The sequence below is a fragment of the Calypte anna genome, chromosome 13 (genome assembly GCF_003957555.1).
Source record: "Calypte anna isolate BGI_N300 chromosome 13, bCalAnn1_v1.p, whole genome shotgun sequence".
Taxonomy (NCBI): domain Eukaryota; kingdom Metazoa; phylum Chordata; class Aves; order Apodiformes; family Trochilidae; genus Calypte; species Calypte anna.
Window position 1 is genome coordinate 11,366,255 of NC_044259.1, and position 27,639 is coordinate 11,393,893.

A 27,639-nucleotide genomic window follows, 5' to 3' on the forward strand; every position below is an offset into this window, starting at 1 on the left:
CTAGACCTCACCCCTCTCTCCAAACCCAAGCTGTGCAGCTGAGAGCCAGGAAAGGTGACAGAAATGACCCCCATGGGAGAGAAAAAAGTGACATTTGGGACAATCTTGGCTGCAGAGGGACCTAACAAGGTGGCCAGGCTAAGTTTTCCTACTTGGCAGAGGGGAGGAGGAGAGGAGAAGATGGCTCAGGCTAAGAAAGGTGAGTTACCACTGGAAGTCTGGTGGGGGGTAAGCCACAACTTTCACGGGGCAGCTTCACAGCTTCATCCCTGCAGTGGCTTCTATCACAGGGCCCCTCCTCCACTCCACATTGATAAAGGGCTTTTCTGCAAGAAAAAAGGTGAGCATGGAGATGAGAACACAAAGGGACAGGCTGTCACCCAACTCTGCTGCTCTCCGTAGGGCCTGATAGCAAGGATCAAGGACAGGGGGGGCTTGTGGCGGTGCAGTGAAAATTACTACTCTGAAACAATGAAGTAAAAATAAGCAAAATCTTCTATTGTCCCATGTGCCCATACAACCCCCAGGCCTCCTTCCATATCCCTGTTGCTGGCAGGGCCCCCTCTCTGAAGCAGAAGGGAGCGGGTCAGGCCAGCACAGTACTGCAACTCCAGCAGCTGAAGAGCTGCCCCTGCCCCTGCCTTGCTGCTGGGAGCCATCAGAGCTGCAGGGAGGCTGTGCTGATCCACGAATTTCTGCTGCCAGGAGACAGCCACGCAGTGCTGACAGTGCCTTGTGCACCTGCAGCTGGGTGTCTCGCAGGCCAGCCATGCCACAGCAGCTCTGCATCCACTGCAGGGACACAAAACCTGTGTTTCCTGCCATCCCACTGGCATTTAGGCCAATTTGGTGTTTGCATCTCTCTATCATCATCTTGGCACCTTGCTGACTGTGATCATACCCCCAGTGTGGTGCTGGGGTGCAGAAGAGCTGAGGGACTGGAGGAAGGATGGGTTTTACTAAAGCAGAGTGGGATGAAGGTGCAGGAGCTGCTGTACTGAGGAGCTTTGGGCCAAGCACTGCCCAAGCAGCCTGGGTATTGCTCTGCTTGCAGCTTGGCTCTTGGCTGTGGCTCTGTGAGGAAGCAGAAGGTGCCATACCATGCACAATGACATCGATGCTCTCCTCCAGCGCCTGGGCTTCATTGGAGGCATTGCAGGTGTACCTGCCCAGGTCCTGCTGGGTGACATTGTGCAGGGTCAGGATACTGGAGAGCTCTGTGTGTGTCTGCAGGGACCGGCGCTCAGGCTCTATCACTGCCCGCTGTGTCTGCAGGAGATGACAGAGAAAAGGGGATAAAAGACACCACCAGGATGGGACTGTGCAGATGGGCTTTGCTGCCCAGTGACTGAATCTCCCCAGGCAGGCATCTCCACCACTGACTGCCTTCTTCAGGGTTGGAAAGGCAAGGAGCCCTCTGTGATTGTCTGCCTGAGGCTGCACCACAGTTTGGCACAGGTTTTGCTCTGATCTGCAGCCCAATAACGAGACTGGGAGCCCTCTGGGTATGTGAACACAGTCATGTCCTCAGGGGATTCCCCTGTCTCACAAGAGCCAGAGGTTACAACGGGGTGAAAACACATCAGGGAAGGGGCCCCCCACAGGCTCTTGGTAACCAGGGCTGTGTGGCTACAACAGCTCCTTTTAAGCCAAGGATGTTTGCTCTGGATTTGCACTGGTGAAACTGAAGCCTGTGTTTGCCCAGGAGAGCCCCTGAGCAATAACACACCAGTAAGGAGAATGCTTTCTGCCAGGAAAAGGGGTCTTCCCTCTGTCTGCCTTCTGCCTCAGGACAGAAAAATGGGAAAGCCCTCTGACCGAGATGTTCAGGGCACAGCATGGTTAGGATCATGAAAGCAGGGCCCCGCTAGTGATGCAAAGAGGAACAATGAAGGAGCAGTAGGGGAAGACTCAGAGGAGAGTGGTTCAGTGCATGGAGAGCTGCTGCTACCTGTTTGCCAGGGTAAATCCACTGGAAATGGACACCGGAGTTGAACTCAGCCCACACCGTGCAGTTCAAAACCAGCTTCTCTCCCACTAGCAGCTCCATGGCTTTCTTGGGATACAGCTGGATGTCATAAAGCTCACTCCCTGATGCAGAAGAGGCAACAAAAAGACATTTCTGAACTATTAACTGCATACTTAGAGTATGCAGTTACAGAAAGCTTGAGTATGACCTCCTGCTGCTTGGTGTATCTTTGTCTGGCACACAGCACAAGAGATAAAAGCACCATGCAGAGTCTGTGTAGCTAGAGAGAACCACAACAACCCCATGAGCCACACTGATGGACTTTGGAGTCATTCAAACTGCTCCCCCCCTGCATCTTCACACATTTTCACCTGCTATATGGATGATGAAGAAATTGGATTTGAAGACCTTCTTGTCAATGACAGTCTCACACTGGACGAACAAGGAATCCCTGATCAAGTGCGTGGGTACCTGCACTCCCTTCTTGTTGTCCCAGAAAGTGCTTTTCCCATCGGGGTGGATGATGGCATTTTGCTGTAAAAATTAATATTTTGACAACTGTGAAACAAGAAGGCAACAATATTCCTACCCCACCCCTTCCAGGCTTTGCAGTGGCTGGCATATCTCTTTTGTGGGAAGAAAGGACAGAGCATGGTGCTGTGCTGGCCTCCCATTCTCTCCCCATAAGGGTTTGTCATCTAGGAATCCTGGCCTCCCCTGTACCCCGAGCAATTGAGCAGCTTCCCTGTCTGCAGAGTGAGCCAGAGACTTCCAGGAATGGAAACTTATAGTAATAGCTAAGGAAACTGATGCTGATGTCCCAAACATCAGCCCCACTGGGATGAGTGCTGACCTTGGGTAGTGTCCTGCCCAGGCAAGAGAAAAGCCCCTGGCCCCCAGAGTGTCCCTGGAGGCCTTTGTACAATAGTAACACTCATCCTGGAAGGATGTATTTGTATTGTAAAAAAAAAAAAAAAAAAAGCACAAGCAAACTGATAACGGAGTTGTTTTTAGTCATCAGTCCCAGGGCTACAGCCTCCTCCCTCATGGGGATGCTGACCGACCACCTACTGGATTTGTAGATCTCAGACACCAGAGCAAAGAGGGGATGGTGTGGGGAGATGGGATTAAAAAAAAAACTTGTTTTGTTTCATAGAGCTCTAGGGAAGAGAAGCAAGGTAGGTAGGAAACCTATGGGGTCTGCCCAAGGGAACTGGACAGCACAGCTTCAACCAGCAAATAAAACGAGGAAGCCAGTGGCTTGTACTTTCCATGGAAAATGTATCCCATGCATTTTCCATTCCTGGCAGTGCCTGTTCCACTTCCCTTCAGGCAATTACAAATGCACAACAAATGCAATAGATCTTGGTCCAATCTCCCACTGTCGGAGCTCTCACCGAGATTAGTGTGACGTTAAGATCTGGGATGGACACGAGGCATGGTACCCAAGTGCTCTCCTTCTTGCTGATGAGGAGGGTCCCTGGCTTATTGATAAATGGCTGCTCAAAATCTGAAGAAAACACACAAGGAAAAGAACAAATAAACAGAGCTGAGAACAGTATTGGGAGAAGGGACAAAAAAGAAAAGTCTTTCTGGCTTTCTTTAATACAGCATGAGCTTGTCAGAGGGAGTTGTGTTGAGCTGGATAGCCTCATCTGCAATGTGTGAGTGTCAGAGGAGACACCTGGAGCTCAGGAATGCAAAGGGAGCAGGGCTGGCCAGGCACCAAGCACTGTGCCAGCGAGAGGCACTTGTGTGATATTTGGGCAGTGCTGGAAACGACCTCCCCTTTCCTGGTCCCCTCGAGGTCTCTGCCTGAGTTTGACCCTTCGTGAAACCAACAGGTCCTGGTCCTGGGCTCAGTGCCTGCCCAGCTGGGGGGTGGCAGGGAGGGTGTGGGGCTGTGGGAGGAAGTGGACCGCAGCAGAATGGTGCTCAGATGTCATCCTGCAGCCATCCTGGCCGGCGGATAAACAGATGAGCTGAGCTTTCCAGGGCTGCCACCCCGCTGCCTCCCAACTGCTGCAGGCACAAATATTGACAGGAAGGGCAAAACCACCCAAATTTAATCAGTGAAATGACTCAGCAAGGCCAGGGGTGTTAACACTGGACTCCACGCAGATCTAGCACCAAGAAGTGTCTGCAGAAAGGGCTGCCCCATCTGGCTCACAGGCCTGTGTCCAACAAGAAAAGTCCAAGTGTGGCTCTATAGTGGAAAGGTTAACTTATGACAGCATAAAAGGAGATGTGTTGGCCTTAACCCAACATGACAGACACAGAGCAAAAAGACAAACCCAGTCCCAAAGAGCTGGTAAGCTACCAGAGCAGCATGGACCCTATTTCTGGTTCTTTCTGAGACACCCTGGAAAGAGCTGGTGAGGCCAAGATGCAAAATACACTTGTATCTCAAGCCATGGCTGGCCAGAGGGTGGAAGGGTTGAGGATTGTCTTGCAGTGCCTCATGGCAGCTGCTGCTGAGGCACCTCCTCACCTGTCTGCTTGGCAGTGCTTGGATTTGATGTGATGGAAAGATGGGATCTGTGGGGATTTTATGGCTTCTGGTTTTCTGGAAACAGATCAGATTATCCTAGTGGCCTTAACAGTTGTTATTTATTCACCTGGATTGCAGCTAAATCCTTGATTTCAAAGGACTGTAGAATCAGGACATCTGTTTTCCAACCAGAGGCTTTCCCTCTGCTACCCAACCCCTAAAGCTGCCTGCCTAAAATGACAAGTCAAAGAATTTGGTAATGATCCCCATTTGGGAATATAGCTGTTCAAATTACTTTGGGCACAAACTAATCCAACTCCATGTTCCCACTGTTAAGGGCATAACAAAATTCCTTTAATTTTGTATCTATAAAGTTGTTGCTTCAATGATAGTCATGCTGCAAAAACCTACTCTGGTGAAGCACTTTTTTTCTACAGCTTCAGTGGAATAAACCATGCACAGGAAATGTGTTGCTCTTATGAGAATACAGATTGCCCAGAGACTTCTTATCTTCACTTCCTGGGGTTTTGTTCTGCCACAGGATTGCTGTCTTCTGAAACCAAATTTGTTTCTGAGAGTGACCATGTTCCTCATTCCTCTCCCAAGTCCTGGGCACATGAAAGGGAGGAGGTACAAAACTGCCAGAGGTGAGAGACCATAAGTTCCTCTCCAAGCTCAGATGGCAGCCAAGAATGAACTGATTTACTGGGCTGGTTCTGCTGCCAATGAGGTTGATTCATGCACTAACTCCCCTCGCTGACCACATCACATATTTTCTATAAGGCTGTCTTAATGGGTCAGATGGGAATAATTTAGCATCTTCTTCACTAATATATAATCAGCCTTATGAGATGGGGGCTGCACATAACCTATTCCACCCTGATGAGCTATTCTGTATGCTTACAGTGCTATCTGTAGCTGTAATAAAACACACACCTAACCAGACCTGTGGGAAATGAGACATATGCATGAAGAGTTCATTTGAGAATTGAGCTGCAGGTAAAATACAGAAGAACCCATTTTTCCAGCCAAGCACAGATATTTTGTTCCTGGCAATTCCACCAAGCTCTTAACATGAGAAATGAAGTTGATGGTTAAACCTCTGGTCTGATCATGCTGTCTCCAAACATCCCTGACACTTACATCAGCCCTTCCAAACTCTCAAGGGACACTTTCACATCACAGCCCAGTTCAGCAGGAACAGGCAGGGCTTTATCTGGATGTTCTGCAATGGCTATGGTTACTGTATGCCTGGGTTTTCCTGACATGTCCCTTCTCCTGCCTGAAAGCCTGTCCTGTCTGGAAAGGCAGATTCCGAGGTTTCCTGGATGCTTGATAGCCATAACAAGGCAGAGCCTGATGGGAATGAGTATGAACATGTGCTGTGTAGCCACATGCACAGCAACACCATGAGGTGTTGGCTGGATCTGTTGCACACACGCTGTCCACAAGCACTGTGAGTCCCGTGGGCCCTGACAGTGTGGGATTTATTGCCCCTGAGCTACACCACACGTGCATACCTGCTGCTCTCTGGTAAACAGGAGAGGCATTGCTGAGCTGCAGATGAGGCCAGAGGTGAGAGAAGGGGGCAAAGTGGCATTTGCTGGATCACAAAGAAAATCAAACATTTGCAAAAGCACTCCCTGCATGTAAGCTTGTTAGGTTGTGCTTTTTTTTAGCGTGTGTAAGGAGCTCTTTGACTCCATCCTAATCCAACACTCCAGAGTGTCTCAACACCCCTGTCCAACTTGCAGATATCTCCTCACAATATATCTGGGATCCATGGAAGCTCTGTCCTGCTTTGGGATGGATAAGACAGCCCACTAGAAGAGGAGGTAATTGCCCAAACAGATCTCAATTCCTCTCTGGCAGCTGCCCAGCTTTTCTGATTTGCCCCTGCATTTTTTCTCCGAATAGTTGCAGAGGCAAATGCAGCTTTGCCCTAGGACTTCTGAAATATGCATCTTCTGTGTCATGACCTGCCTGGCTTATAACAACTGCACCAACTAATAAATGGGGGTGGAAAGAGAAATAGCTCAGCCAACTGTTTCCAGGGGACAGCACTCATTTATCTTGCTGGAGTGTGCTGCGAGCAGTGGGGGAGACAGCAGAGGAGGAGCCCCTGGGGCACGGAGAAGCTGAGTATTGGCCCTGCAGCCACTTGCTCAGCGTCGGTTCCAGCTCCAAGCCTGGTGGCTTCCTCCTCCTCTCTTCCTCCTCCTCCCAAACGTGTCTCCTGCCTGTGCAGGCAGCCCCTGTGCAGGCAGCCTGGGGAGGAGCATCCGAGGCTGCCAGGAGGAGGCTGCTCACAGCATGTGTGTGCCATTCCTCATCCCTCAGTCTCAGCTTTATGGAACAGTACCACCTCTGGCTGCTAGCATCTCGGAGAGCCCCCAGCTGCCCCGAAGCTAACTCTTGTGCTTTTTTTAGCAGCGGAGCGTCTCCGAGGCCTGGCTCTCGCTCCTTAAATTCCTGCATTCCAGCCTGGCTGGAGCGATGCCCCCGGGCTGGAACATAATTGAATCCCAGACCTGCTGCCATCCCTAGAAATGGACGGATATTGGTTCCTACAAGTGCAGAGAGCCAGCCCTTGGCCACCTCCCGAAGCCTGCAGCAGCCACACTCTGTCCTGGGTAGGGACGCAGGGGCACATTGGGATTTTTTTAATCTTTGCTGTTATGCTTATGCATGGGCTGCCCCTGGGCTCCCCTCCTTCCTCCCTCGCTCCCCCAGTCCCGAAAGCGCAGCTCCTGGACAGCTCTCACCTCTCACAAAACGTAGGCACTGACTGCTGTGGTGCCTCGATTTTGGCATCAATGTATTGTAATAGCAGCGGTAATAACCCGTGTCGTTCGCCTGGGTCTCCATCAGCACCAGGACTTTGCAGTAGGGCTTGGTGCCTGTCCCCTCGCAGTCCTGTTCTTGGATTGCCCGCCCGCTGCTGGGAGCTGCTGAGGACATGAACTCGGTCTCCTTCTCCTTCCAGGTAGGATCCACCTTGCCTCCGGGCCACGACCACTCCAAAGGGTGCTGACCTCTAGATACGGGCAAAGAGGAGAGTTAGCTTTGGGCCAAGCAGGGTGGATGTGGTGGGGATTTAACTGTCTGGTGTCCCTCTGCATGTGTGGTCGTGGGTTTGCTGCATGGAGGAACAGCCATCCTCCAAGGAAAAAACAGGCATGAGGAGATAGCTGGCATCTTCACTAATCCCCAGGTCACCTCTCTGGCCCTGCTAAGCTGTAAGTTATCAGCCCACTCACAAGCAGGTCTCCCCCTTCCATGACTTTGTCCTACTGGTACTGATGCCAGGAGAGGGAACCACACAAGGTCCTGAGGGAAAGGCATTTATTCTCAATTCCCTCTCGTTATTAAAAGGGTCCAGAGTTATTATGGAAACACACAGATGTGATGAGTTCTCTTGGCTCAGTGTAACTGCTGGCTGGGGCTTGTGGTGTGATGAATGGAGTGGGAAGGAGAATGAAGAAAAGAGAGCAGACTGGAAAGGAGAAAGAAAAGCAGGAGGGAGTCAGGGATAAAATACAGCAAGGAGAAAACAAGCTGACCGCTTTCTGTCCAGTTTCCAGGTGTTTCCTGCCCCAGTGCCATGGGAGAGGGGACCTCCTTGCTCTGCACAGCACCCTGCAGCCCCTTCAACCCCTCAGCTGGCCTGGGGCTGCCGCCCCTTCCCACCTCTGCAGAGACACTGAACTACAAGGCACAACCACAGGGCCTGGTCACCAAGTGGACCAAAGACAAATGGAAAAAGTCCAGGAACTGCAAGAACCCCCCCAGACAGAGCATGCACATGTGTATTTATATATAGCTGAGGATCTTCAGAGTGGGAGGCTTCCATGTGCACATGTAGGCACACGCACACACCACCATAGCTTGATATAACTGCTCTTGTTTACTACAAACAAAACAAGCTTTTATTCCATGCTGGAAGTTTCCGTCCGTGAAATCACAGCCCTTTTGAGAGGAAGGCCTCGTCCCCATCTGAAAGTTTGCCAGAGTAGCTGAAAGTCACTTCAGAATGTGCAAAAAAAAAAAAAAAAAAAAAGGAAAAAAAGAAGACCTTGCAAGAGACAGCTGTGGGGGTAAAAATGGTCTTTTGTCAGCACATTTGCTCTATTAGGGGAAAACGGGTTCATCTATTATGCAAGCTGGGAAAAGGCACGTTGGCACATGCAGCTCCTCTGCCAGGGCAGCTCTGTGGGCAGATGCTTTTAAGCACAGCCAGACCGTGACTGTCACCAATAGCTGGATCCAGTCAGCAAGGGACAGCAAGGAGGAAGAGAGATAAGGTGCCACGGGAGGGCACAATGGCTCAGACTCAATGAGGACAGGATTTCTGTCCAAGCATGGGGGAAAGAGCTGCCCCTTTGTTTCTGTTTTCAGCAGCTGATTTATATTCCTGCAGACTTTGCTCTCTTCCAGCTCCTGCTGCCCAGCACACCATGGGTGAGTTCAGAGACAGTGTGCTGCATTGTCCCCATGTCATCAGGCAGACAGACTCTGGAGGCAGTGATGTCCCCTTGGGGATGGTCATGCAGCCCTTCTGACCCAGCTCAAACTTCTGTATTCACTAAAAAAGCCATCAGTGCCGGAGTCAGGCCTGGGAGTATGGCTTCAGCAACTTATGTCCACGAATCCCTGCAGGTTTGTCCAAAGCATCAGTCTCACAAACACTTCAATAAAAACAAGATTCTTGCATTTTCCCCATCCTATTAATGTACAGGGATAATAATAGTACACCTGATCAACAAACCAGTAACACTCAATGGCCTCTGCCATACCTGCTGCATCCCAGGCACAGACCATGGGGCTAAGCCCTGCTCTCAACCCAGAGCTGAGAGGTTCAGACCCTGACTGTGCAAAGGAGCCCCAAAGCCCTTTACATTTGCTCAGGCATTTTTGGCACTCTGCATGGGACAGAGCAATTGTACAGGTCTCCAGTGCTTCCGCTTTCTGTTTGTTTACCCACTGGGATTTTCACGCATTATCAGATCCACTTGTTTTATTAACCACCAAGGCCAGCAGTAGCTGAGTGACACGTATTTATATAAACACGGATGGGCCAGTGCAAACAGCCCTGCTGACCAGCCTGCAGGCAGCCCTAAGCTAAAGCATTCCTTGCATCACACACAACTCAACCAAACTCAGTGAGGACACAGAAGGTGTGGGCATCAGTGCAAGCCCAATTTAGTGTCACTGGTGTGTTAAGAGAAGCAGAAGGCTGTTGGGATGAGGACAGGAGGTCCAGGTCACTTGGGTTTATGTCTGAATCTACCCTCTTCCGCATTTGGCAGAAGGTCCAGGCAGCAGTTTTGGATGGTTTCCTCCCTCCTGTCACCTTTGAAGATTTGTTCCCAAGTTGTTTTCTTTCAGCTCTGTGATAACATGCCTCTGGGCCGTGAAGCCTGCTGATGCCAGCTGGAAACAGATGCTCTGTAGGCTTCTCCACAGCTGTTTTCTTAAATCTGTACAGGACAGATGCTCTTCAAGGGAGACGTTGCAATTGGCACTATTTTTCATCAATCCTCTTTGAAGTTCCCAAGCATTCTATGATGGGCAAAGCTGGCTGGGGCTTTGTGGTTTAGCTGGGATAAAACAGATCCCTCAGCACCAGTGGATGTTCACGGCACTCACACGTGTAAGAAAAAGGAGCAGGTGTTGTGTGTCCCTGTGCACTGCTCTGGAGCAGCCATGAAGGAGCACTGCCTTGTCTTCAGGCTCATATCCTTCACAGGACCCAAGAGGGCTCCAGGGTCAAATACTTCCTCTTTTCCAGAGAAAGGTTTGTGCATCTGCAAGCATCTGTGAGTCAGCTCTATTAACAAGTCTCTGGGCAGCAAAGGCCAACCTTGCCCTTCTATTTCTAGATGGATGATGCTCTCCCTCCACCTGAGTGCCCAGCACCTGCAGGATGGGATGGAATGGGATGGGGCTGGGTTGGCATAGCCAGGACCGAGTCAACACCTCCGGAGATTTCTGCTGTTGTGCAGCTGACTCCTGTGGGCTCTGCTCCAATATTCATGAGCCAGAACAGCATGAACTCTCTTCTTTCCCCCAGAACAGGCTGCTGAGGGCATCAATGCAGAGATTCACAATATTCTTTCCTTCCTTCTTGGGATGGGAGCTAATAAAAGACGCACTGTCTGTGTGGACATCAGTCCCTTTACTCTGCTCTGCCACATGCTTAGATCAAAACACTGCTGGGGCTCTTAGCCAGCTCTGGCACAAGCTGGATATTGGGGAATGCTCCTACACTGGTCCTTTGCTCTGTTTGGGCCTTTCAGGGGTGCATTGCCTGGGGAAAACCTTCCTGTATGTTATGTAATTTGTGAAAGCAGAGCCTCTATATCTGGAGGCCCCTTGGGGGTGTGCTGTGTCTTTGAGTCTCTGCTCATCATGCTCAGCTCCAGAGGCTTTGCTTATCCCATGGCCTGGCACACAGACTGTGGTCACTGATCAGGACAGGAAGGGGGGGTGCAGGGTTGTGGGTGTGTGTGGGATCCAGGCTGCTGCAAGGCATCCTGAGAGTGCATCTGACTGCAGGACTCTCACACTCAGTGAGTGAAGCCTCAAAAGGTCTCCAGGGAGACGTCTCAATGGGGTGGGTTTTGAGCTCAGCTTTCTGCTATGTACTTCTTTCAAAGCAGGGCCTGTAGCTCCTGGCTTCAGCGGCAGCTCAAAGAAGCAGCCGAGGACATTGTTATCAAGGGAAGATGAGGGTCAAACTGAAGCCACCTCCAACATAATGCTCAGCAGGGAATCCCTGGATCCTGGATTTGATTTAATACTTTTTCTGCCTTACCTCTGCCCCACCATCCTCTCCTTTGCCTGTTCTCTTGGGGTCTGCATGTTTTTCCCTTCAGCTCCCATTACACAAGCCAGTCTTCCCAGGGTGGGCCATGGTCCAGAGAAGAGGTTGGAAAGCAGCTGGGTGTAATTAGAGATCAGAGTCCAGGAAGACTTCCTTTTCATTCAAATGGAGCAATAGTGTCCCACAGTTGAAATCCTTTCCTCAAGACATTAGACAAACACAGTTTTAAGAACTCAGGGGGAGAACAGGAGCCATGCAGGAGATGCTGAGACTTGTCTACCTGCAGATGGTGTAAAGATGGGTGCACAATCCCAGAAGAGCACATCCAGGGTAGCAGGATGCAGAGTTGGGGGGCACACATGGAGCACATGGGCAGAGGGTGCATGCATTTTAATACTGTTTGCAGATGGTTCTGCTGCTCTTCTCCTGGACAATTCATCCTGAACCTGGGAGGCAGGTGCAGGGATGTTCCTTATCTCAGCTGTGTCCATACCAGCAGGCTGTATGGATGCTGCCTAGTGAGCCAGAAAAATGAGTCTTGGCACTATAGCAGGAAACTGGGAGCTTGCTGCCACTTTTAGAGACTCTAGCTTGTACGATGCTCCCTGCAAGGGCAGACTGTGCAGAGGCTGCACTGGAAATGAGATCTCATTTTCCCTCATAGTAATAGATACCTAAACAAGTGCACAGGGAAAAGGTAATATTTTCCTTCCTGGTCCAGGAGGGTTACCCAAAAAGAAAAGCTTTCCACTTCATGGTGCTTAACAGGTATGTTCATGCTTGGCTGAAGACACTTTCTTTAAGCACACCTCTAACTTCAGTGTGTCCTTTAGCCTTGGATCAATACACAGTTGGCTCTGCATGTCCCATGTATCCGTCAGCTCCTCCATCTCAAGCTGCTGCAAGACAACAGGTCTGTTCCATAGCGTGCAGCACTCTCAGGCACCAAGCTCCGTGGCAATCCCTAGGGAAGCAGCAGCCTGGGACCAGTCCCCAGCAGCCAGCCCCAGATGTTCTCAGGTCATCGTATGAACAAACCCACAACTGCTTAGCTTCTCAGATTGGGTGAAATCAGTTCAGTATGGCCACCAACAAGGTCTCCTCTGTCCCTGTCCCCTGGCTAAAAATTGATTCATGAAGTAAAAGCAATGTCATCTGTTCCAGGAAAAGTTAAATATGTTTGCAACAGGACATGAACACACTGCTAGCCAAGTGTTTGCAGTAATCGCTCCATGGTTATATATAACACCAAGAAACACCCATTTGAGGCCCACACTGATTTTTCTACCCCTACTGGGCTCTAGCACTCAGTCCCAAGAATGCTGAAGGGAAACTCCAGCTTTATCAGGAAAATTGACCTTGGTCAATTGTCCGACTTGTGGCTTTTTTAAAATTTTCTTTCCAAGACAGAAGGTAGTGCTGAGAATATGTATAGCCAAGTGTCCCCAAACTACCTTCTCAGAGCCACAGTCTCCAAAACAGCCCGACAGACTCCAACTCCTCTCACAGAATTATCCACCTGGCTTCTCTTCACACATACAAGGAAGAGCATTAAATCCCAGCTTCCTAGAAAAGCTGGAAGCCTCTCACAGACACCACTAAGTGCAGCCTTGCCTTCTCCCATGGATATTTCTCGAGTTCCCCCAAGTGACCTGTCAGATTTAGAGCCAGATCTACAGTCCTTGCAGCCCCTGATGAGGTGAGAATAAGCAGTATTGGAGAAAGACAAGGAGAGTTAGAAAGTTCATGCAAATGTTTCTCTATCTCCCTTCTGCCTGCAAGACTACAGTGAAGGTTATCACCACCTCCTCTGAGATGTTTTCAGCTTCTTTTTCAGTTAATTAATTAGATTAATCCACACTTGATGAACGTGGCAGATTTCTAGTCAGTCATGCGAATTTGCAAGCATGCTACAGACAAGATGTCCCTAGTAGGGTCTTCTTGCCTGGAGCTCCAGTGCTTACTGGGTAAGAGCAGCCTAGGCAGATCCATGAACCTTACCTGCAGGTGATGTTCAGAGTATCCTTGGTGTTGATGATGTGTTCCTCTTCGGTGATACTAAGAGTAGGAGGGGTCATAGAATAGCTGCTAACCAGATCTGTGGAGAGAAAGCAGAGCGGGGATGATGCAGACATCTGCTAGTCTGGACCCAACACTCTGGGATGCAGCTATCTTGGCATCACAAACCCAGAGAGAGGCAAAGCCTCTTGAAAGAAACATCTCACAGGAGTCTGCTCTTCAGCAATAGCTCTAGGGCTGCGGCCAGAGAGCCCCAGACAGACTTGCACAAATGAGGGACAGAAAAAGAGTGGACGACCAGGAATCAGGGAATTCAGGTGTGGCCATTCCTCACCAGGACCAGTGCCTCAAACTGATCTTATCTTATGACTGAAGGGAGTCTGTTGGGAGATTTTTCTGCGCACAAGTAGTTTGCTACTTCAGGGGCAAAATCCACCTGCCCAGATACCACAAATGCAAAACTCCTGTGTTTGTGCAGAGGTGCTGCAGGAGCCAGCAGCATTCATGGGATTGCCCTCCTCCTGCTCAGCACTCTCAGGTACAGGCAGTCACCTGAACAAACCAAAACATTGGGGACTAACAGAAGCCCTTTCCCTACACCACAGCGAGGCAGGCATTCCAGAATGAAATTATCCAGGCTGAAGGATGGGCAGTTTAAGCACATTTTCACACACTTTGTCTTCCAGCTTTTGTTTGGGAGAGTCCCACTTTTTGGATGCTTGCATCTCCGGCATGCCAGACACGAACCCTGAGAGAGTTCCTCATGGGCAAAACATCTTGAAGTACTGGTTACTCAGAGACATACCCGTTGTTTTTCATTAGCATGGTGTTGTTGACTTGTCATTACTTTGTGATCCTTATCTTAAAATTCCAGCTTCTGGAGAAGTGAGATAATTCAAAAGAAAAGTCTCGGTGACTGCGAAAACAAGCAAGCAAACTAAACAGAAATAGAAGAAGAAAAAAAAAAAGTTGTGAAATGTGAGGCTGTGACTCAGGTAGATGGTAAGGAAGAAAAGAATGCAAAAATATGTTGCTGGCTCGATTTTCTACAGAACTGAAGTTTTTGTGACTGTGTTCAGTGCATTTGTCTCCTTTCCTCATAACATTCAAACTCATTTATCAGACATCTGGAAAGGTCTCGATGACAAGGTGTTTCCATGAGTTTCACAAGCAGCAGGAACGTCATATGACAACTCTCCTCCAAACCCATGGCCCGAGGAGTGCAGGCCTTGGAAGCCCCTTGGCAAAGCAAGCCATGGAAGTCGAAGAACCCCTAACCCGCCCTGGGAGACACCAGATGGCCACCAGGTGCAGTGCGAGGAGTCGGGGATGGGGGGAAGCCAAGGTGCCCAGGGGCCACCACTACCAGGAAGGCCACTGAGGGGGATGTGGCAGTGGGGGATGTGCTGAGCGGCACTTCGGCACAGCCAGGCCGGGGCTGCCGGCCTTCTTCTCCCCAATTGTTCTCTCACTTCCTCTCCGCTTGCTTGCGGCTCCGAGGTGCCGTCCCTGGCGGCTGCCCCCATGGCAACGGTGGAGGCGGTGGCCATCTCCCCTCACTACCTCCCACCGTCCTCTTTCCCTTCATCATCCCTTCCCTGGCATCAGCCCAGGGAACACCTTCACTGGCATGGGGGTCCTGCTCCCCATGGCCCATCCTGCAGACACCACTCAACACAGGTTGGTGTCACCGTGGCCCTGGAACCGGGCGGCGCTTGGCCCCCATGGAGGACACCCTGCCTTGTGCCTCCAGCCTCCCCTTCCCTGAGGGAGGGGACATCAGATGTGATGTCACACACAAAAATGTGCCCTGGGGCTGTGAAAATAAATGAGCACATTTTTTGTAAAATCCCTTCAAAATACAACGAGGTTTATTAAAAAAAAAAAAAAAGGGGGGGGGAGGGACTGGGGGAGAGAGTGGGTGGAGAAGAAAGTGACTGCTAAGCTGCATTTCCTATTAATGCTGGACACTTTTATCCCAGAGCAAACACTGCTCTCCAGATGTCCACAGGCCATCAGTCCATCTCCCCGGCAAGCAGACAGGGGTGCCTGCCACCCCCATGCTACTCAGACCAGAATGTGAACAATGCAGGGGGCCACAGGGCTGGCTGGGGACAGCAGCCCCTCTCATCCTGCTGGTGCTCCAGGCAGCGGGCAGAAAGCTAATCCCCAAAACTCTGGCTTGGGAGTCAAGGGCTGGCTGTGAGAGACACTGAAGTGGGTCTCAGAACCGGAGCCATCCCCTTTGATTGAGCCACTCAGGGAACTGGTCCAAGGTGTCAGGAGCTCTTGGCCAATGCTGTGCACTGCACCTGCCCCACCACTGGGCTTGGGAGGAGCAGAACAGCCACAGAAATAACCCCCCTGCCTCCCTTCACATGCTGCTCGGTGACCTGTTAGCAAACAACACCAGCGGGTGGAGGGGAAGAAAGAAAAAGTACGATCTGTGCAGGTTGAGGCTGTGGGATTCCTGCAGATGTATCCTGTCTGCAGCCCTCCAGGAGTACAACAGGAAAAGGAACCACTGCTCCCTCAGAAAGCACCACAGCACGAGGCTGGGGACACTCCTGCTGCTGGCAGCCAGTGCCAGGCTGTCCCTCGTGGCCATCTGGCCTTCTCACTGGACCCACTCTGCAGGGAGCTTTGAGTACTCCCCACATCAGGCACTGGCTCACACTGGGGACCCACTGCTCATCTCAACAGCCCACACCAGACCTGGCATCTTGGGATGCCCACAGCCACCTGTGACATCCAGGCCAGAAAAAGGGGATACACAGAGGCATTCCTGGCCTGCAAAAGCATCTTTGAAGTAATCAGCTTCTCCCTCCTCACCCTCTCCCCCCAAAAATTCTCCATCTCTCTCCATGCTTGCCAGATGGATCCACCTCATTGCTGCCCTTGCCCTTCACTCTCCAAGGGAGCACGTGCCTTGCTGTACTCCTCCCATGTCTCACCCTCCTCAGTGCTGAACTCGGTGCTGGGTTTGGCCATTAAATCTCCACTATCCAACATGCAGATGGTTCGTGTCTCCGTCAAATCCCAAGGCGCGAGGGAGATGTCTCCAGAGCATGGAGTGTCTCCTCTCCTCCAAGTCCTTCCTTCCCCACCTCCAGCTTTATCTCCTCACCCCTCCAAGCAGACCCCACTCTCCCGTGCACACCAACTCGGGCCCTTGTGCAGAGAAAGCATTAATGTAATTAAAAAGGCATGCAGCAGCCCCGGAGAGCTTTGTTTTTTCAAGATGGTTTCCAAGCAAGTTGGCAGCAGGATATTAAAATAAACAGAGGGGGATTGATGGGATGCGGGGAGAGGAAGCAGGATCCTACAGCCACTCACACCTTGTCTATTTTCAGAGAAGTGCATTTCCCAGCAATTTTCTTAGCCTTGATCTCACAGCACATGGCTCTGAAAGGGGCCAGGCTGCACTGAGGGTCTTCTCCTTATCAGTGGCAGCTCCTTCATTTTCTCCAGCCCCCTCCACCTCTTTATGCACCCTGAAATCACTGCTGCTATCAACACAGTGAGGCTCCCCATGGGTGTTCTGCATCTTAGGGCTCTCCCAGCCTGGTGGGAAAGCCACCATCAACCTGGAGAGTGCCACCCACCCCAGGGTGTCTGGCAGAGGCTGTGCATCCCACAGGCTCCAGCTTTGTTCCTGACCTTGAGCACCAAGTGGGAAAACCTCACCAGGGGCCTGGATATTAAAATAAACAGAGGGGGACTGATGGGATGTGGGGAGAGGAAGCTAAAGCACTGCAGAGCAACATGGCCAGAGCCAGCACTGCCACAGTGAGCGATGGCTTTGGAAACCTGCACCAAGGCTGCACACGTACACCAGGCATGGCACGGTGTGGCATGGACGTGGCTCTTGCTCTGTGTCTGCTTCCACTCGCAGGAAGCCCAGCACCGGATCCTCCCTCCAAGCCCCCGCGCACCCCCTCAGCCCCTCTCTGCTTCCCCTTCCCTCCCTCCCTGCTGAGTCGGCCCCGCTGACTGATTAACGGGGCTCCTTTCCGGAGAGGGATTTTGTTCACACTCTGTCCTTCTCGCTGACTTCCTTCCCCGACGCTGAACTGGATGGCTCTGGCCACAGCCTGTCCCCACCTAACCAGCACAGCTCACACTCCTGACACCTAAGTTGGAGGTTTTGTGAACAGAACTGAAAAAATGTAATGCATGGAGCAAAAGTTGTCCAGATGAGGTTCTGTGCTCCTGCTTGTCTCCCTGCACCTTGCATACCCAGCCCACTTCAGCCTGCCCACCCCACTGGGGCAAAACAAGAGGCTGGAAGGGGAAAAAAGTGTCCTTTCCCCAAGAAGGTACCCTGACCCTCTCAGAATACTTTGCTGCATTGAGGCAAAAATTCCCAGTCAATGAGCATCCTGACAAAACAAGGCAGGAACTTGAGAGCTGAACACTTTCTACAAGAGGGATTTCTGGCCAGTCTGTATGAAGTAACTGAACCCCTAGACCAAGACTCCAGGATGGGGCACCTGAACTTATCCTTTTCCTGAATCAGCAACACAAAGAACCACAAATGAGCTTCTTTCAGTTCACTGGGCTCTGGCAGGTCCCCTGTGCTGTCCCTGGTTGGGGCTTGACAGAACTCTGAATGCCCTGTACCCACCTCCCAGTGCTACAAGACAACCAATGTGGCTCATCTTGCCTCCCATTTCCCTTGGGTTTTACCCCCCAAGTCCAAAGCCTTGGCTGCCCTAAGCTGCCCCCGCAGTCTGAGAATCCAGTGATGGGCTCTTCCCTTGCCAGCAGGAGAAGGCACTCACTTCAACATGCAATCACACATCATAGTTATGAGATGAGCAAAGAGCTGCTGGAGAGCCAACAATAACATTCTGGTACCTCATTGGCAGTGGGGAAACAGGGACTAAACAACCCTTTTTGATGCAGAAGAGCAGCAAGAGCTGTCAGTGGGAGAGAGGGAGGAGAAATCTTGCACTGTCCTCTCTGCAGACCTCTGCTCCAGCTTTCCAGATGGGAACTTACTGGTGAAACTCCACAAACACCATTTCACCATGTCCTGTAGGAACTAACCCCAGCACCACAGGTGCCATCTTCCCCTTTCTGCTCCAGCCACCCCTTGCCCCCCTGCTCCTGTATCACCACCTGCCCTGCTCCCTGGCACCAGGGGTCCTGCAGATGCTTGCAGACACACGGCCGAGTGCCAGAGGCAATGCTGTGCCAGCTCCCCACCTACAGGGCTGAAGTTTCCCCCATGGAGCGACTCCTCCTCCCCAAGCATCCAGCTGTGGGCTGGAGTGGCTCAGCATGTCCTGTGGAGCAAGGAGCGGCAGCTGGCAGAGCAGCGGGGGGAATTTGAACACAGGGCTGTGAGCTCCTCCTCTTCCTCCTCATGGTGCTTGCCAGCGCGGAGGAAGGTTTGTTTGGCAGAGAGGTGAGATATCACATGAGGCTGAGAAATGAATGACAGGCTCCGGCCGACGTGAGGACGGAACACCGGGTGCTTTGTGTCCAGCCTGAGAGCGGGCAGGGCGAACCCCAGCCCCGCTGGGAACTGGGACCATCATGGAGCAGGTTCTGCTCGGAACTGGTGGTGTGCTGAAGTGCAGCTGGGAACAAGCTGAAGCAATGAATACATTAAAAACGGTCATGGAAATGCCCCCCAAAACCATGCATTTGCATCGAGGGCAAAGGAATCTCCTCCCTTCTTTTACGGGGTTCCTCTGTGGTAAGCATCCCTTTAGACCTGTCCCTGAAAAGGTTAAACACAGGGGCTGTGTTCCTCCCTGCAGGATCAGCCCCTCTTCAGCCTGTGTTGTGCTACAGCAGCATCACTGTCCCAGCCCTGCACCTCCACACACCAACAGCTCTGTCCAGGTCCAAGCCAGGTCCATACCTTTCCCCTCTCTCACAGAAGGCTGTGCTGATGGTGACACAACACACCTCTGCCTGGAGATTTTTATCCATGGACCCCAAGACCTGACATGTTACCCTCAACGCTCTATGAGGAAATTCCCAAAGCATCAGATGCTCCTTTGCTCCCACTGAGGCAGGTTGTCCTCCTGCAGGGAGGAATTAATAACTGTAGGAACTACAGTCAGCAATCACAAACACAGAGGTGATCACTATTTGGCATCTGATCCCTCCTATCCAATACCAAAAGCAGAAGACAACATGCAGCCCAACAAGTTCATTTAGCCTCTCAGTGCTCATAAGCTTTGATTAACTGTTTCTTTCCCAGCAAAGCACAAAAATCTCATAATCATTTGCACTGATGGGGAATGAGGCAAAGAATCACAGAACATTTTGGGCTGGAAGAGACCTCCAAGGTCATCCAGTCCAACCTTTGACCAACACCATAATCTAACTACTAAGCCATGTCCTTAAGGACCAGGTCCAAACACCTCTTAAATCCCTCCAGGGATGGTGACTACACCACTGCCCTGGGCCATCCCAATGCCTGACAACCCTCCCAGTGAAAAAAATGTTTCCTAGCATCTAGCCTAAACCTCCCGTGGCACAGCTTACATCCATTGCCTCTGGTCCTATCTCAGTCCACTCAGGAGAAGAGGCTTTTTCCCTCTTTCCTCCAACCTCCCTTGAGGTAGCTGAAGAGAGCAATAAGATCTCCTCTCAGTCTCCTCCAGAAAGTGACAAAAAGCAGTGAGCCCTCTGGGCTTCTTCAGCTTTTGGAATTCCAAGCCAGCAGCCACATCAGGGAATACAAACAGAGGTGCTTGAAAGCAGGAGACACTTTTGAAAGAGATGAGCTGTCCTGAGGAGCAAAGCAACCCTTGCATTGTTCAGTCTGGTCCCTTGGTGCTTCCAGGCAGGGAGTTAAATCAGGGCACCTCTCTCAAGCCTTCAGCTGTCCCAAGGCAGCAGAGAATGGCTACACCCATTGCCCCACCATGCTGCCACCTGCCTTTGAGACCCTCGTCTGCACTGGGCACAGCCACCCATTCCCCAGGGACACCATCCCAAAGAGGGGTCAAGCAGCTCCAGTCTGGCAGTGTTTATCTGTCTGCCTTTCTCCTTCCACAGGAAGCACTATCTCACCATCGCCTGGCCTCGCTCAAGCCCGGTTTCCTGCTCCATCCTGCCAGGTTTACCCTGCTTTTTCCTCCTCCCCTCCTCCCCTCCCCCTGCCCCAGGGCTGTCAGGCCATGTTTGCATTTATGTCTCCTGCTGTCTTTCCTCTCCCTACACTCCCCCCACGCTCACTCCCTGCTCCATCCTCCCCGAGCGGCTACGTCCTGAGCCAAAGTTAGCCTGTCAGGTAGCCACATGTCCGGCCTGGGCCAGCAGGTCACCCGGGGCCACCCTGCAGACCTCCTCCAGGATCTCTGCTGTCAGCAGCCTCCCCAGGCCCCGGGGGAGCAGGCTGTTTGCTGCTCTTGCTGGGGCCAGGGATGCTCCTGCACATCAGAGAGTTGGTTTCCCCTCTGCCAGGGGCTGGCTAGACAACGCTTTGTTTGGTCCCCCATTCCCTGAATCGCCCTGGGTTTGTTGGCTCTCTGCTCCTGCCTGGAGAATCCTTTTCCTGCCTTTGAGATAGAGGATGCTCGAGCCATCTGTGTGTTTTATTTCCTTGTAGAAACTAACAAGCCAAGGATTGCTTCCTCTCCCTGATATTTTGGAGGGCAGCTCCAGCTCGGCGGGATGTGCAAGCAGGGTAGGGGGACCCCAGTGCCTTCAGCCAGGAACAAGACCTATTCTGTCCACAGGATTCACTCCCCAAAGGGCATAAATCCCCAGACATGCCAAAAAACCTGTGGTAGCTCCCACTGCCACCACCGTGGCTCTGCGGGAGCCCGGGGTGAGCCACCCTACTTAGCATACACAGCCACCCCTCTGCCAGTGGCCCCTATTAACTGCATGGCTAAACCCTTGAAAAACTCAATTAAAATTATCCTCCCACATTTTAAGGAATGTCAGGTTGCTTCTTTTCCTGTTTTAATTTACGTCTTTCAAAATCTTGGCCTGCTCACATTCTCTGCCCCTGCAGGATGTAATTAACGTGGTGTAGAAAGAGCAGAGGGATCAGATGGCTTTAGGGGACCAGTAACAGATATTAGCAGCATTCTTTATGTCTCTAACCTGAAGGAACACCATGAACGGTCCACACATCATGTGAAATAGGTGTCAGTCCAAATCTGGTACCTGGCAAGCAAGCATTGCTGGCACAAATGAATTGCCATAGTGGGCTGGGAGAGCCTCACATGGGCCCTGGGGGTTTGGGGTCTCTGGGCAGGTAGCTCTGGAAAAGCTGGTGCTGCTGCTACCTCCAGTTAACCAACTGGTGACTGCTCAGGAGTTGCCTGAGCATTGCAGGATCCAGAGTTTAATTCCACCCCATGTCTATCTAAGTGCAACCCCAGGGGCTACACTGGGCTGAAGGACCTCTGGCAGCAGTGGGTGCAAACCCATGGGACACTAAAAAGAGATTTGTGGTCACTGAGAAGAAACGAGAGCTTGCACAATGAGACAAGAAAACTACCAAATGACACTGTTATTTGCCACTGTGGGAAACCTACAGGAAGATTAAGAAAATGAGGAATAAGCTCCTGGAGGCCAAGTCACAACCAACTCTTGCACACAGTGACCCAGGTGAGACATCCAGGTCTAGCAGTCCCTAAAACACCCATTGCCAAAGCAGAGCAGGGCTCCTCCTGCCCACACCAGGTCATTGTCCCCTTCCCAGGAGCCCCAGACACCCACACCAAGGCTGGTGGAAGCCCAGGCAGAGCCAGAACCAGCTCCAGCACCCAGGCAGGGGCTTCCACCTGTGGCACCAGGACTTGGCACAGACACAGAGAAAGGGAAAAGCCTGAGAAGCAGTGGGGAGGAGAGCAGAGACTCTGCACCCCCTCAGTTTGGATACCATTAACTACAGCTCCACCATGAGCCATTCCCAGAGGCCATGCTCAGGTGAAGCAACACATGGATGTGCTGATGGGGAAGAAGGAGTTCAAGCTAAGTGAGGCCTCATCATCCAACTCTCACTGGGAAATGAGGAAGCAGAGCCAGCTGACCAGGGAGCCAGACAGAGGCTGAGGGTCAGCACTGAGCAGGGAGAGAAAAGGGCAGCAACATTTGGAAAGAAAAAAAGCAAATTTCAGCTTTGCTTTTTCCTTGATGTGTGTGGGCTTAATTGCTGCCCTTTGAAATTTAGCACTTCCCAAGACTCTTGGCTCATAGACAGGCCAAGCAAGACACTGAAAAAAATCACCCTGTCCCACTCAGGGCAGGTTTCTCCCCTGCAAGCAAAGCTTGCAGACCCTGCCTGTATCCCACCAGGCTGACCTTGCTGGGTTTATTCAGTGGTCTGCAAGCAATGCAGCTGGACTGGGGACATGCCAAGCAAAAAAGACCTGCTCTTCCATCTTCATGTCCCTGGAATTCACATCCAGATGCTTGCTACTTAGCTGTGAACTGAAATCAATTCAGAACCCTCAAACCAAACAGATGCCCTGGATCTGGCAGTGCCTGTTCTCTGCAGCACTACCCATCCTCAACTTGATCACCAGCTGCTAAGTGTGAGGGAAGCTGATGAACAAGGTAAGGGGGGAAAGCAGCTTTGCAATTAGATGATTATCTTGGCCTTGGAAAACCTGGCTTCAATTCCCCATATGCTCCAGGCAGCCTGCAAGCCCCCCATGCAACCTCTTTGTATCTCCATCCCTGCCTGAGCCACAGAGGGTAGGGCAGCAGGAGCTGGGCTGCCTTGGCTTGGAAAAAAATACACTCAAGCAAGAAAGGAGAAATCCTTATTCCTTCTAATGAAGGATAACAGGGAACAAAGAAAATGGATTTATCCCTGAGCCAATACAACATGAAAAAGCTACATTAAATGAGGATGGGTCCAGAAAGTAGGAAGCACAAGCACGGAGCAGGAGGAATTTAAACTTCCTGTTCATCAAAGCAGAGTTTTCAATCATTGAGTATAACCTAAAAATAATAAAAAAGAAAAGGGAAGAGCAGTCACAGGCATGACAGAGAGAGAGAGAGAGAGAGCTGCTGCCTGGGGAGCAGGGGAGCAGGGACCCTCCTCCACATGCACACCCGCACGTGCACACGGGAGCATCTGCACGACCCCTTCTGCTGCCTCCACCCGGGTGGGCACATCAGGAAGATCACAGGCACAGGCTCTTCAAAGCAGAGTCAGTCATCAGAGGAAGGAAAGCTCAGGTACGAGGTCAGACACACGAAAGCAGTGAGGGCTGTGGCAGAGCTCTGAGCGGATCTGAGAGCCCTCCTGGCATCTGCATGAGCGGGACAGAGGGTGCAGCTCCCCGTTGTAAAAGCATCCACAGCAACCTAGGAGATAAGAAATTTCAACCCTCCTAGAAAACACTGCACAGCTTGGCTTCCTGCCATCCCTGAAAGCAGCTGGAGCTGGCCAAACCCAGAGCCTTCCCTGACGTGGTTAATAAAATTCTTACCCTGCTCTTTGCAGGATCCCCAAGAGGGACGGGCTCTGTAATGCACAGTAAAGCTCTACCCCCACACAGGGCTTTGCTGGGTTGCTCCTCACCCCTGGGGCTGTGATTCTGTCTGCTCCCTGCTGGGCAGAGAGATTTGAAGATGGAGAGACTTGGGACACCAGGAGGAAAGCTGTCCCTGCAGGGCTGCCCACGACATGATGGTAAATTACAGATGCACACGCTCTCTGTTTCTCTTGGCGCAGAGCTGTGACCACGAGCCAGGACCTGCTGCAGCAGGAGATGATAATCATCATCTCTGAGAGCCAAAGTGTACGGGGGCATCAGCGTCACTGAGATTAGCTGGCTGTTTGACATCTGCACAGATTTCTCTCTCCACCTCCACATAACACCACTCTCACAGCGATGAAACTCATTTAATTCTCTTCCAAGAAAAGCTGAGTTGGAAATGTCACACTTTGCATGTCACAGAACAATTCCTACCACAAGGCACCCAACCTGAATGTCAGTATCGGACTTTGGTGCTATCTGAAGGCCAGAAAACGAGAACACTTTATGCTGCTTTTTAAAAATAGCTTACAAGAGCATTACCAAGTTTCATAAACAGCCAGTTACTCTCTTGTTAATGCTTAGAGGTTGTTTTCCCATTCCAAGGTGCTTCCCATGCCATGCAGCTCAGCAGGGAGAGCACGCAAGCGGACGCAATGGGAAGGAAGCGTTTACACAGGCTGATGACTTCCACTGAAGGAGCACAAGCACTGCCAGGGAAGTTGTGCTAAAGAGACAACACGCCACTTCCTCAGCTGTCCCTGTTTGGTCACCACGAGGTACTTGGTTCTTGGAACCATGGGGTGAGGCTGGGGATGGCCTCCTCTGCCCCATGGGAAAGGCAAGGCATGAACAAAGGGAAGACACCTTGGCTTGGACCACAAAGGCAGGAGAAGATTTTTGGCAGTAGGGCTGTTTCAGCATCAAATTGGACCAAGGAGCTCTTTCAGGCACAGGCTATTTCCCATTCCAACAACCAGGTCCTGGGGCTGAAGCCTTTCCAGGTGCTGCTCAGGCCTTTTCACCATATGCCTCCCCACTCCAGCACAGGTTTCCTAAGTTCACATGGGGCCCTGTTTATTTTCCTTTTTTTTCCCCTTTTCCAATCTCCTATTGTATTAAGAAGTGTTTTCTTTTGGCAAAGGTTATTGCGGGGCCAACACCATGGAGTCTCCTGCCTTCCATCACCACTTTAACCTCTGAGCAGGAGCTCAGCCCGGCCAACACCACTTATCTTCAAGGCAGGCAGGCTTGTATTCTCACCACCATGTACCAGATAGATCCCAGCACTCCCCCTTCTCCCTCAGTGCATTCTTTCAAATGCCACCCAGGCCTTGTTATTACTGGGAGGCCAGAGAGCCCCAGGGATTAAGAGCCTCTGGCTGCATTAGGCTTTATTTGTCTAAGCAGCCAAGGGTGAGGAGTGGCCATAAATACTGTGAAATGCTGAGAGTTGTGGAGAGGAAATGCTGGGCAATGCAGACAGCATGGCAGGAGGCATCACAGCCTGGGGACAATTCTGCTGTGACCAAGGTCATTGGACAGCTTCCTGCATCCCTACACCACAGGAGGTTTGGGGGACATCAAAACTCATCTTGCAGTGTTGAAACTGGGGACATCCAGCTACCACCCTGGTTGCCTCTATTAGTCCACACAAGCAAGCAAGTGTAGTGACCAAGTGGGAAAATCCCACCACGACACTGTCACCCGAGGGAACACGTGCTGGGGCTGAGGCTGCCTGCCCAAAACAAGACTGGGTACCATGGCCCCTTCACTTGTGCAGTGGGACATCAGGGAGGAGATGAAGATGAAGCTATGCCCCAGTCCCAACACAGCACTCTTGGTACTGCCAGAGCCAGCACGAAGAAGACCTGCCAAATCTGGTAAGTTTGGCAACAACCAACAAACAAAATGAGGAGTCATATCAGTACATTAGCTAAACTGCTTTACAAAGGTGCTGCTGGGTAACTCAGTTTGCAGGCAAGGTGGTTGCTCCCCTCATGTCTCACCCCAGCACAAGGACCAGGCACTGCCTGCCCAGCAGCACAGGGAGTTTCTTGGTGTGAAATGCATCCATCTCCCACGGGAGCAACCTGCAGGGCAGATGGCCACCACTCTTTTGGGACATACCATTGAACTTCTGTCCTTTGCTTTCTGAGGGCCAAGCACTGCAGCATGGTGAAGGGATGATGACCACTGAGATGAAATTATGTCTTCCTGGGGAGCCTGCTCATCCCACCACATGGGTGATGGATTTATGTGGGCACTGGATGCCATCACCTCTGCTGGATGGGATTTTTCTGGTGGGCATCACTCTGAGCTGACATTTCCAAACCCAAATATAAGCCACAATTTGTGCCCAACCTTCTTGCCTTAGTAAGTATCAAGATTTACTGTTGTCTGTGGAAACTACTGACTTGACCCTCACTTTTGTCAGTATTTATTTTTTTAGGTCACTATATCCAACATCCATCTTCACAGATGCCAATGTATCAGAAATGGAGAAACAAAGAGAAGGAGACCCAAGCTCAGAGAATTTTCCAGGCTCTGCTACATAGCCCTGCACTTTCTGTAGATTTTTTTTTTTTTTTTAATACATAAAACCAGGAAAAATTTCACAGACTTCCCTGCTGCATGAAGAGAACACACACCTCCATAAACTGATAGAGGACCCAAAGACCCTCTGTGGGTCTCCTGAGTTTTGTGAGGGTGTTGACAAACCGCAAATCTGTGGAGCCACTGCCCAGACTGAAGCACCTGCCTGGGCCCTGTGTGCTCTGCCAAGCTCCATGAAGCCCAACTAGTGGCCAAAATAGTGAACCCACTGCAGGATGGGTGCTTTGTGTCCTCAGAGAGAATAAGGACAGTGACCCAGGCAGGAGGCCAGGCTGACATGGGCACCACTCCCTGCCTAGTGCTGGCTGCTCAGGAAAGCCATCATGAGCTTGCAGATTTTTTTATAAGCTTCCCACGTGACACAATTCCCTGCAACAGATGCTGAAGCCCTTTCTCCTCTCTTTACTCAGAGCAGTCTCCACTGAAGTCATTGAGGCATTGGCCTAAATACAACTGAAGGACTCCAGGACTTGGCCCAGTAATAAAAACTTCCTTCCTTTGTCTACTGCTCACACCACATGATCCCATTACCGCCCGGCCACGTCTCCCGAGGCTGGGGCCATCAGTTGTTTTGGTTGCTACTGCTCTTTCATTTTACACACTGCCAGACCATGCCTGTCCCCTCATGCAGCTGGAAGCTGCTGGGTTGGGGATGGGGGGTGAGGAAAAGGGTGGATTGCACAGAAAAATGCAACCCAGCAGAGACACTGTGCCAGTCCTGGGGACACAAGTGTGACACAGCCTGGGAACAGCCTGAGACATCATCTCCCCAATGGTAATTCCTTCAACACCTCTTTGAAGATGGGATGGAGTGCCTCCAAAAAAGCCTTTGTTCCCCCTGCTGACTGTAGAGCAAGTGCCTGATGGGGACGGGGTGAGATGGCCCCTGCCCAGGAAGGCACTGCAGGAAATTATCTCACTGTGATGGCAACCATGCATCACTCTAGGAAGCAACACCATGAGAAGCATGTGTAATTTAAAAAAAAAAAAAAAACCAAAAACCCAACAACCTTGCAATACAACTTTTTTCTGCTTTTTCTGCCTCAGAATAGCCAGGAGGATGCAAAGCCCTGTTATTCCCCATGGGTATCTCATCCTGAAATATGCACCAGGCTTTGGGGCAGAAGCTTCTGCTTCCTTCCCACATGCCTTGCACGTACCTGTGGCGGTGACAGAGCAATATATGAACACAAACAGACTGGTACAGCATTTCCCATTGCTGCCTGTGCTGCTTGATGACAGACAG

General features: G+C 51.2%; 1 protein-coding gene across 1 annotated transcript in view; it reads right to left on the bottom strand.

Moving 5' to 3' along the window:
- Positions 1-27,639, bottom strand: part of FLT4 (fms related tyrosine kinase 4) — a 56,308-nt gene that overhangs the window by 22,198 nt on the left and 6,471 nt on the right. The window contains 9 exon segments of the mRNA XM_030458984.1: positions 209-326; positions 1,101-1,269; positions 1,952-2,091; positions 2,341-2,503; positions 3,367-3,479; positions 4,676-4,683; positions 7,233-7,265; positions 7,267-7,497; positions 13,288-13,384. Of these exon segments, the coding sequence (XP_030314844.1) occupies positions 209-326; positions 1,101-1,269; positions 1,952-2,091; positions 2,341-2,503; positions 3,367-3,479; positions 4,676-4,683; positions 7,233-7,265; positions 7,267-7,497; positions 13,288-13,384 (1,072 nt within the window).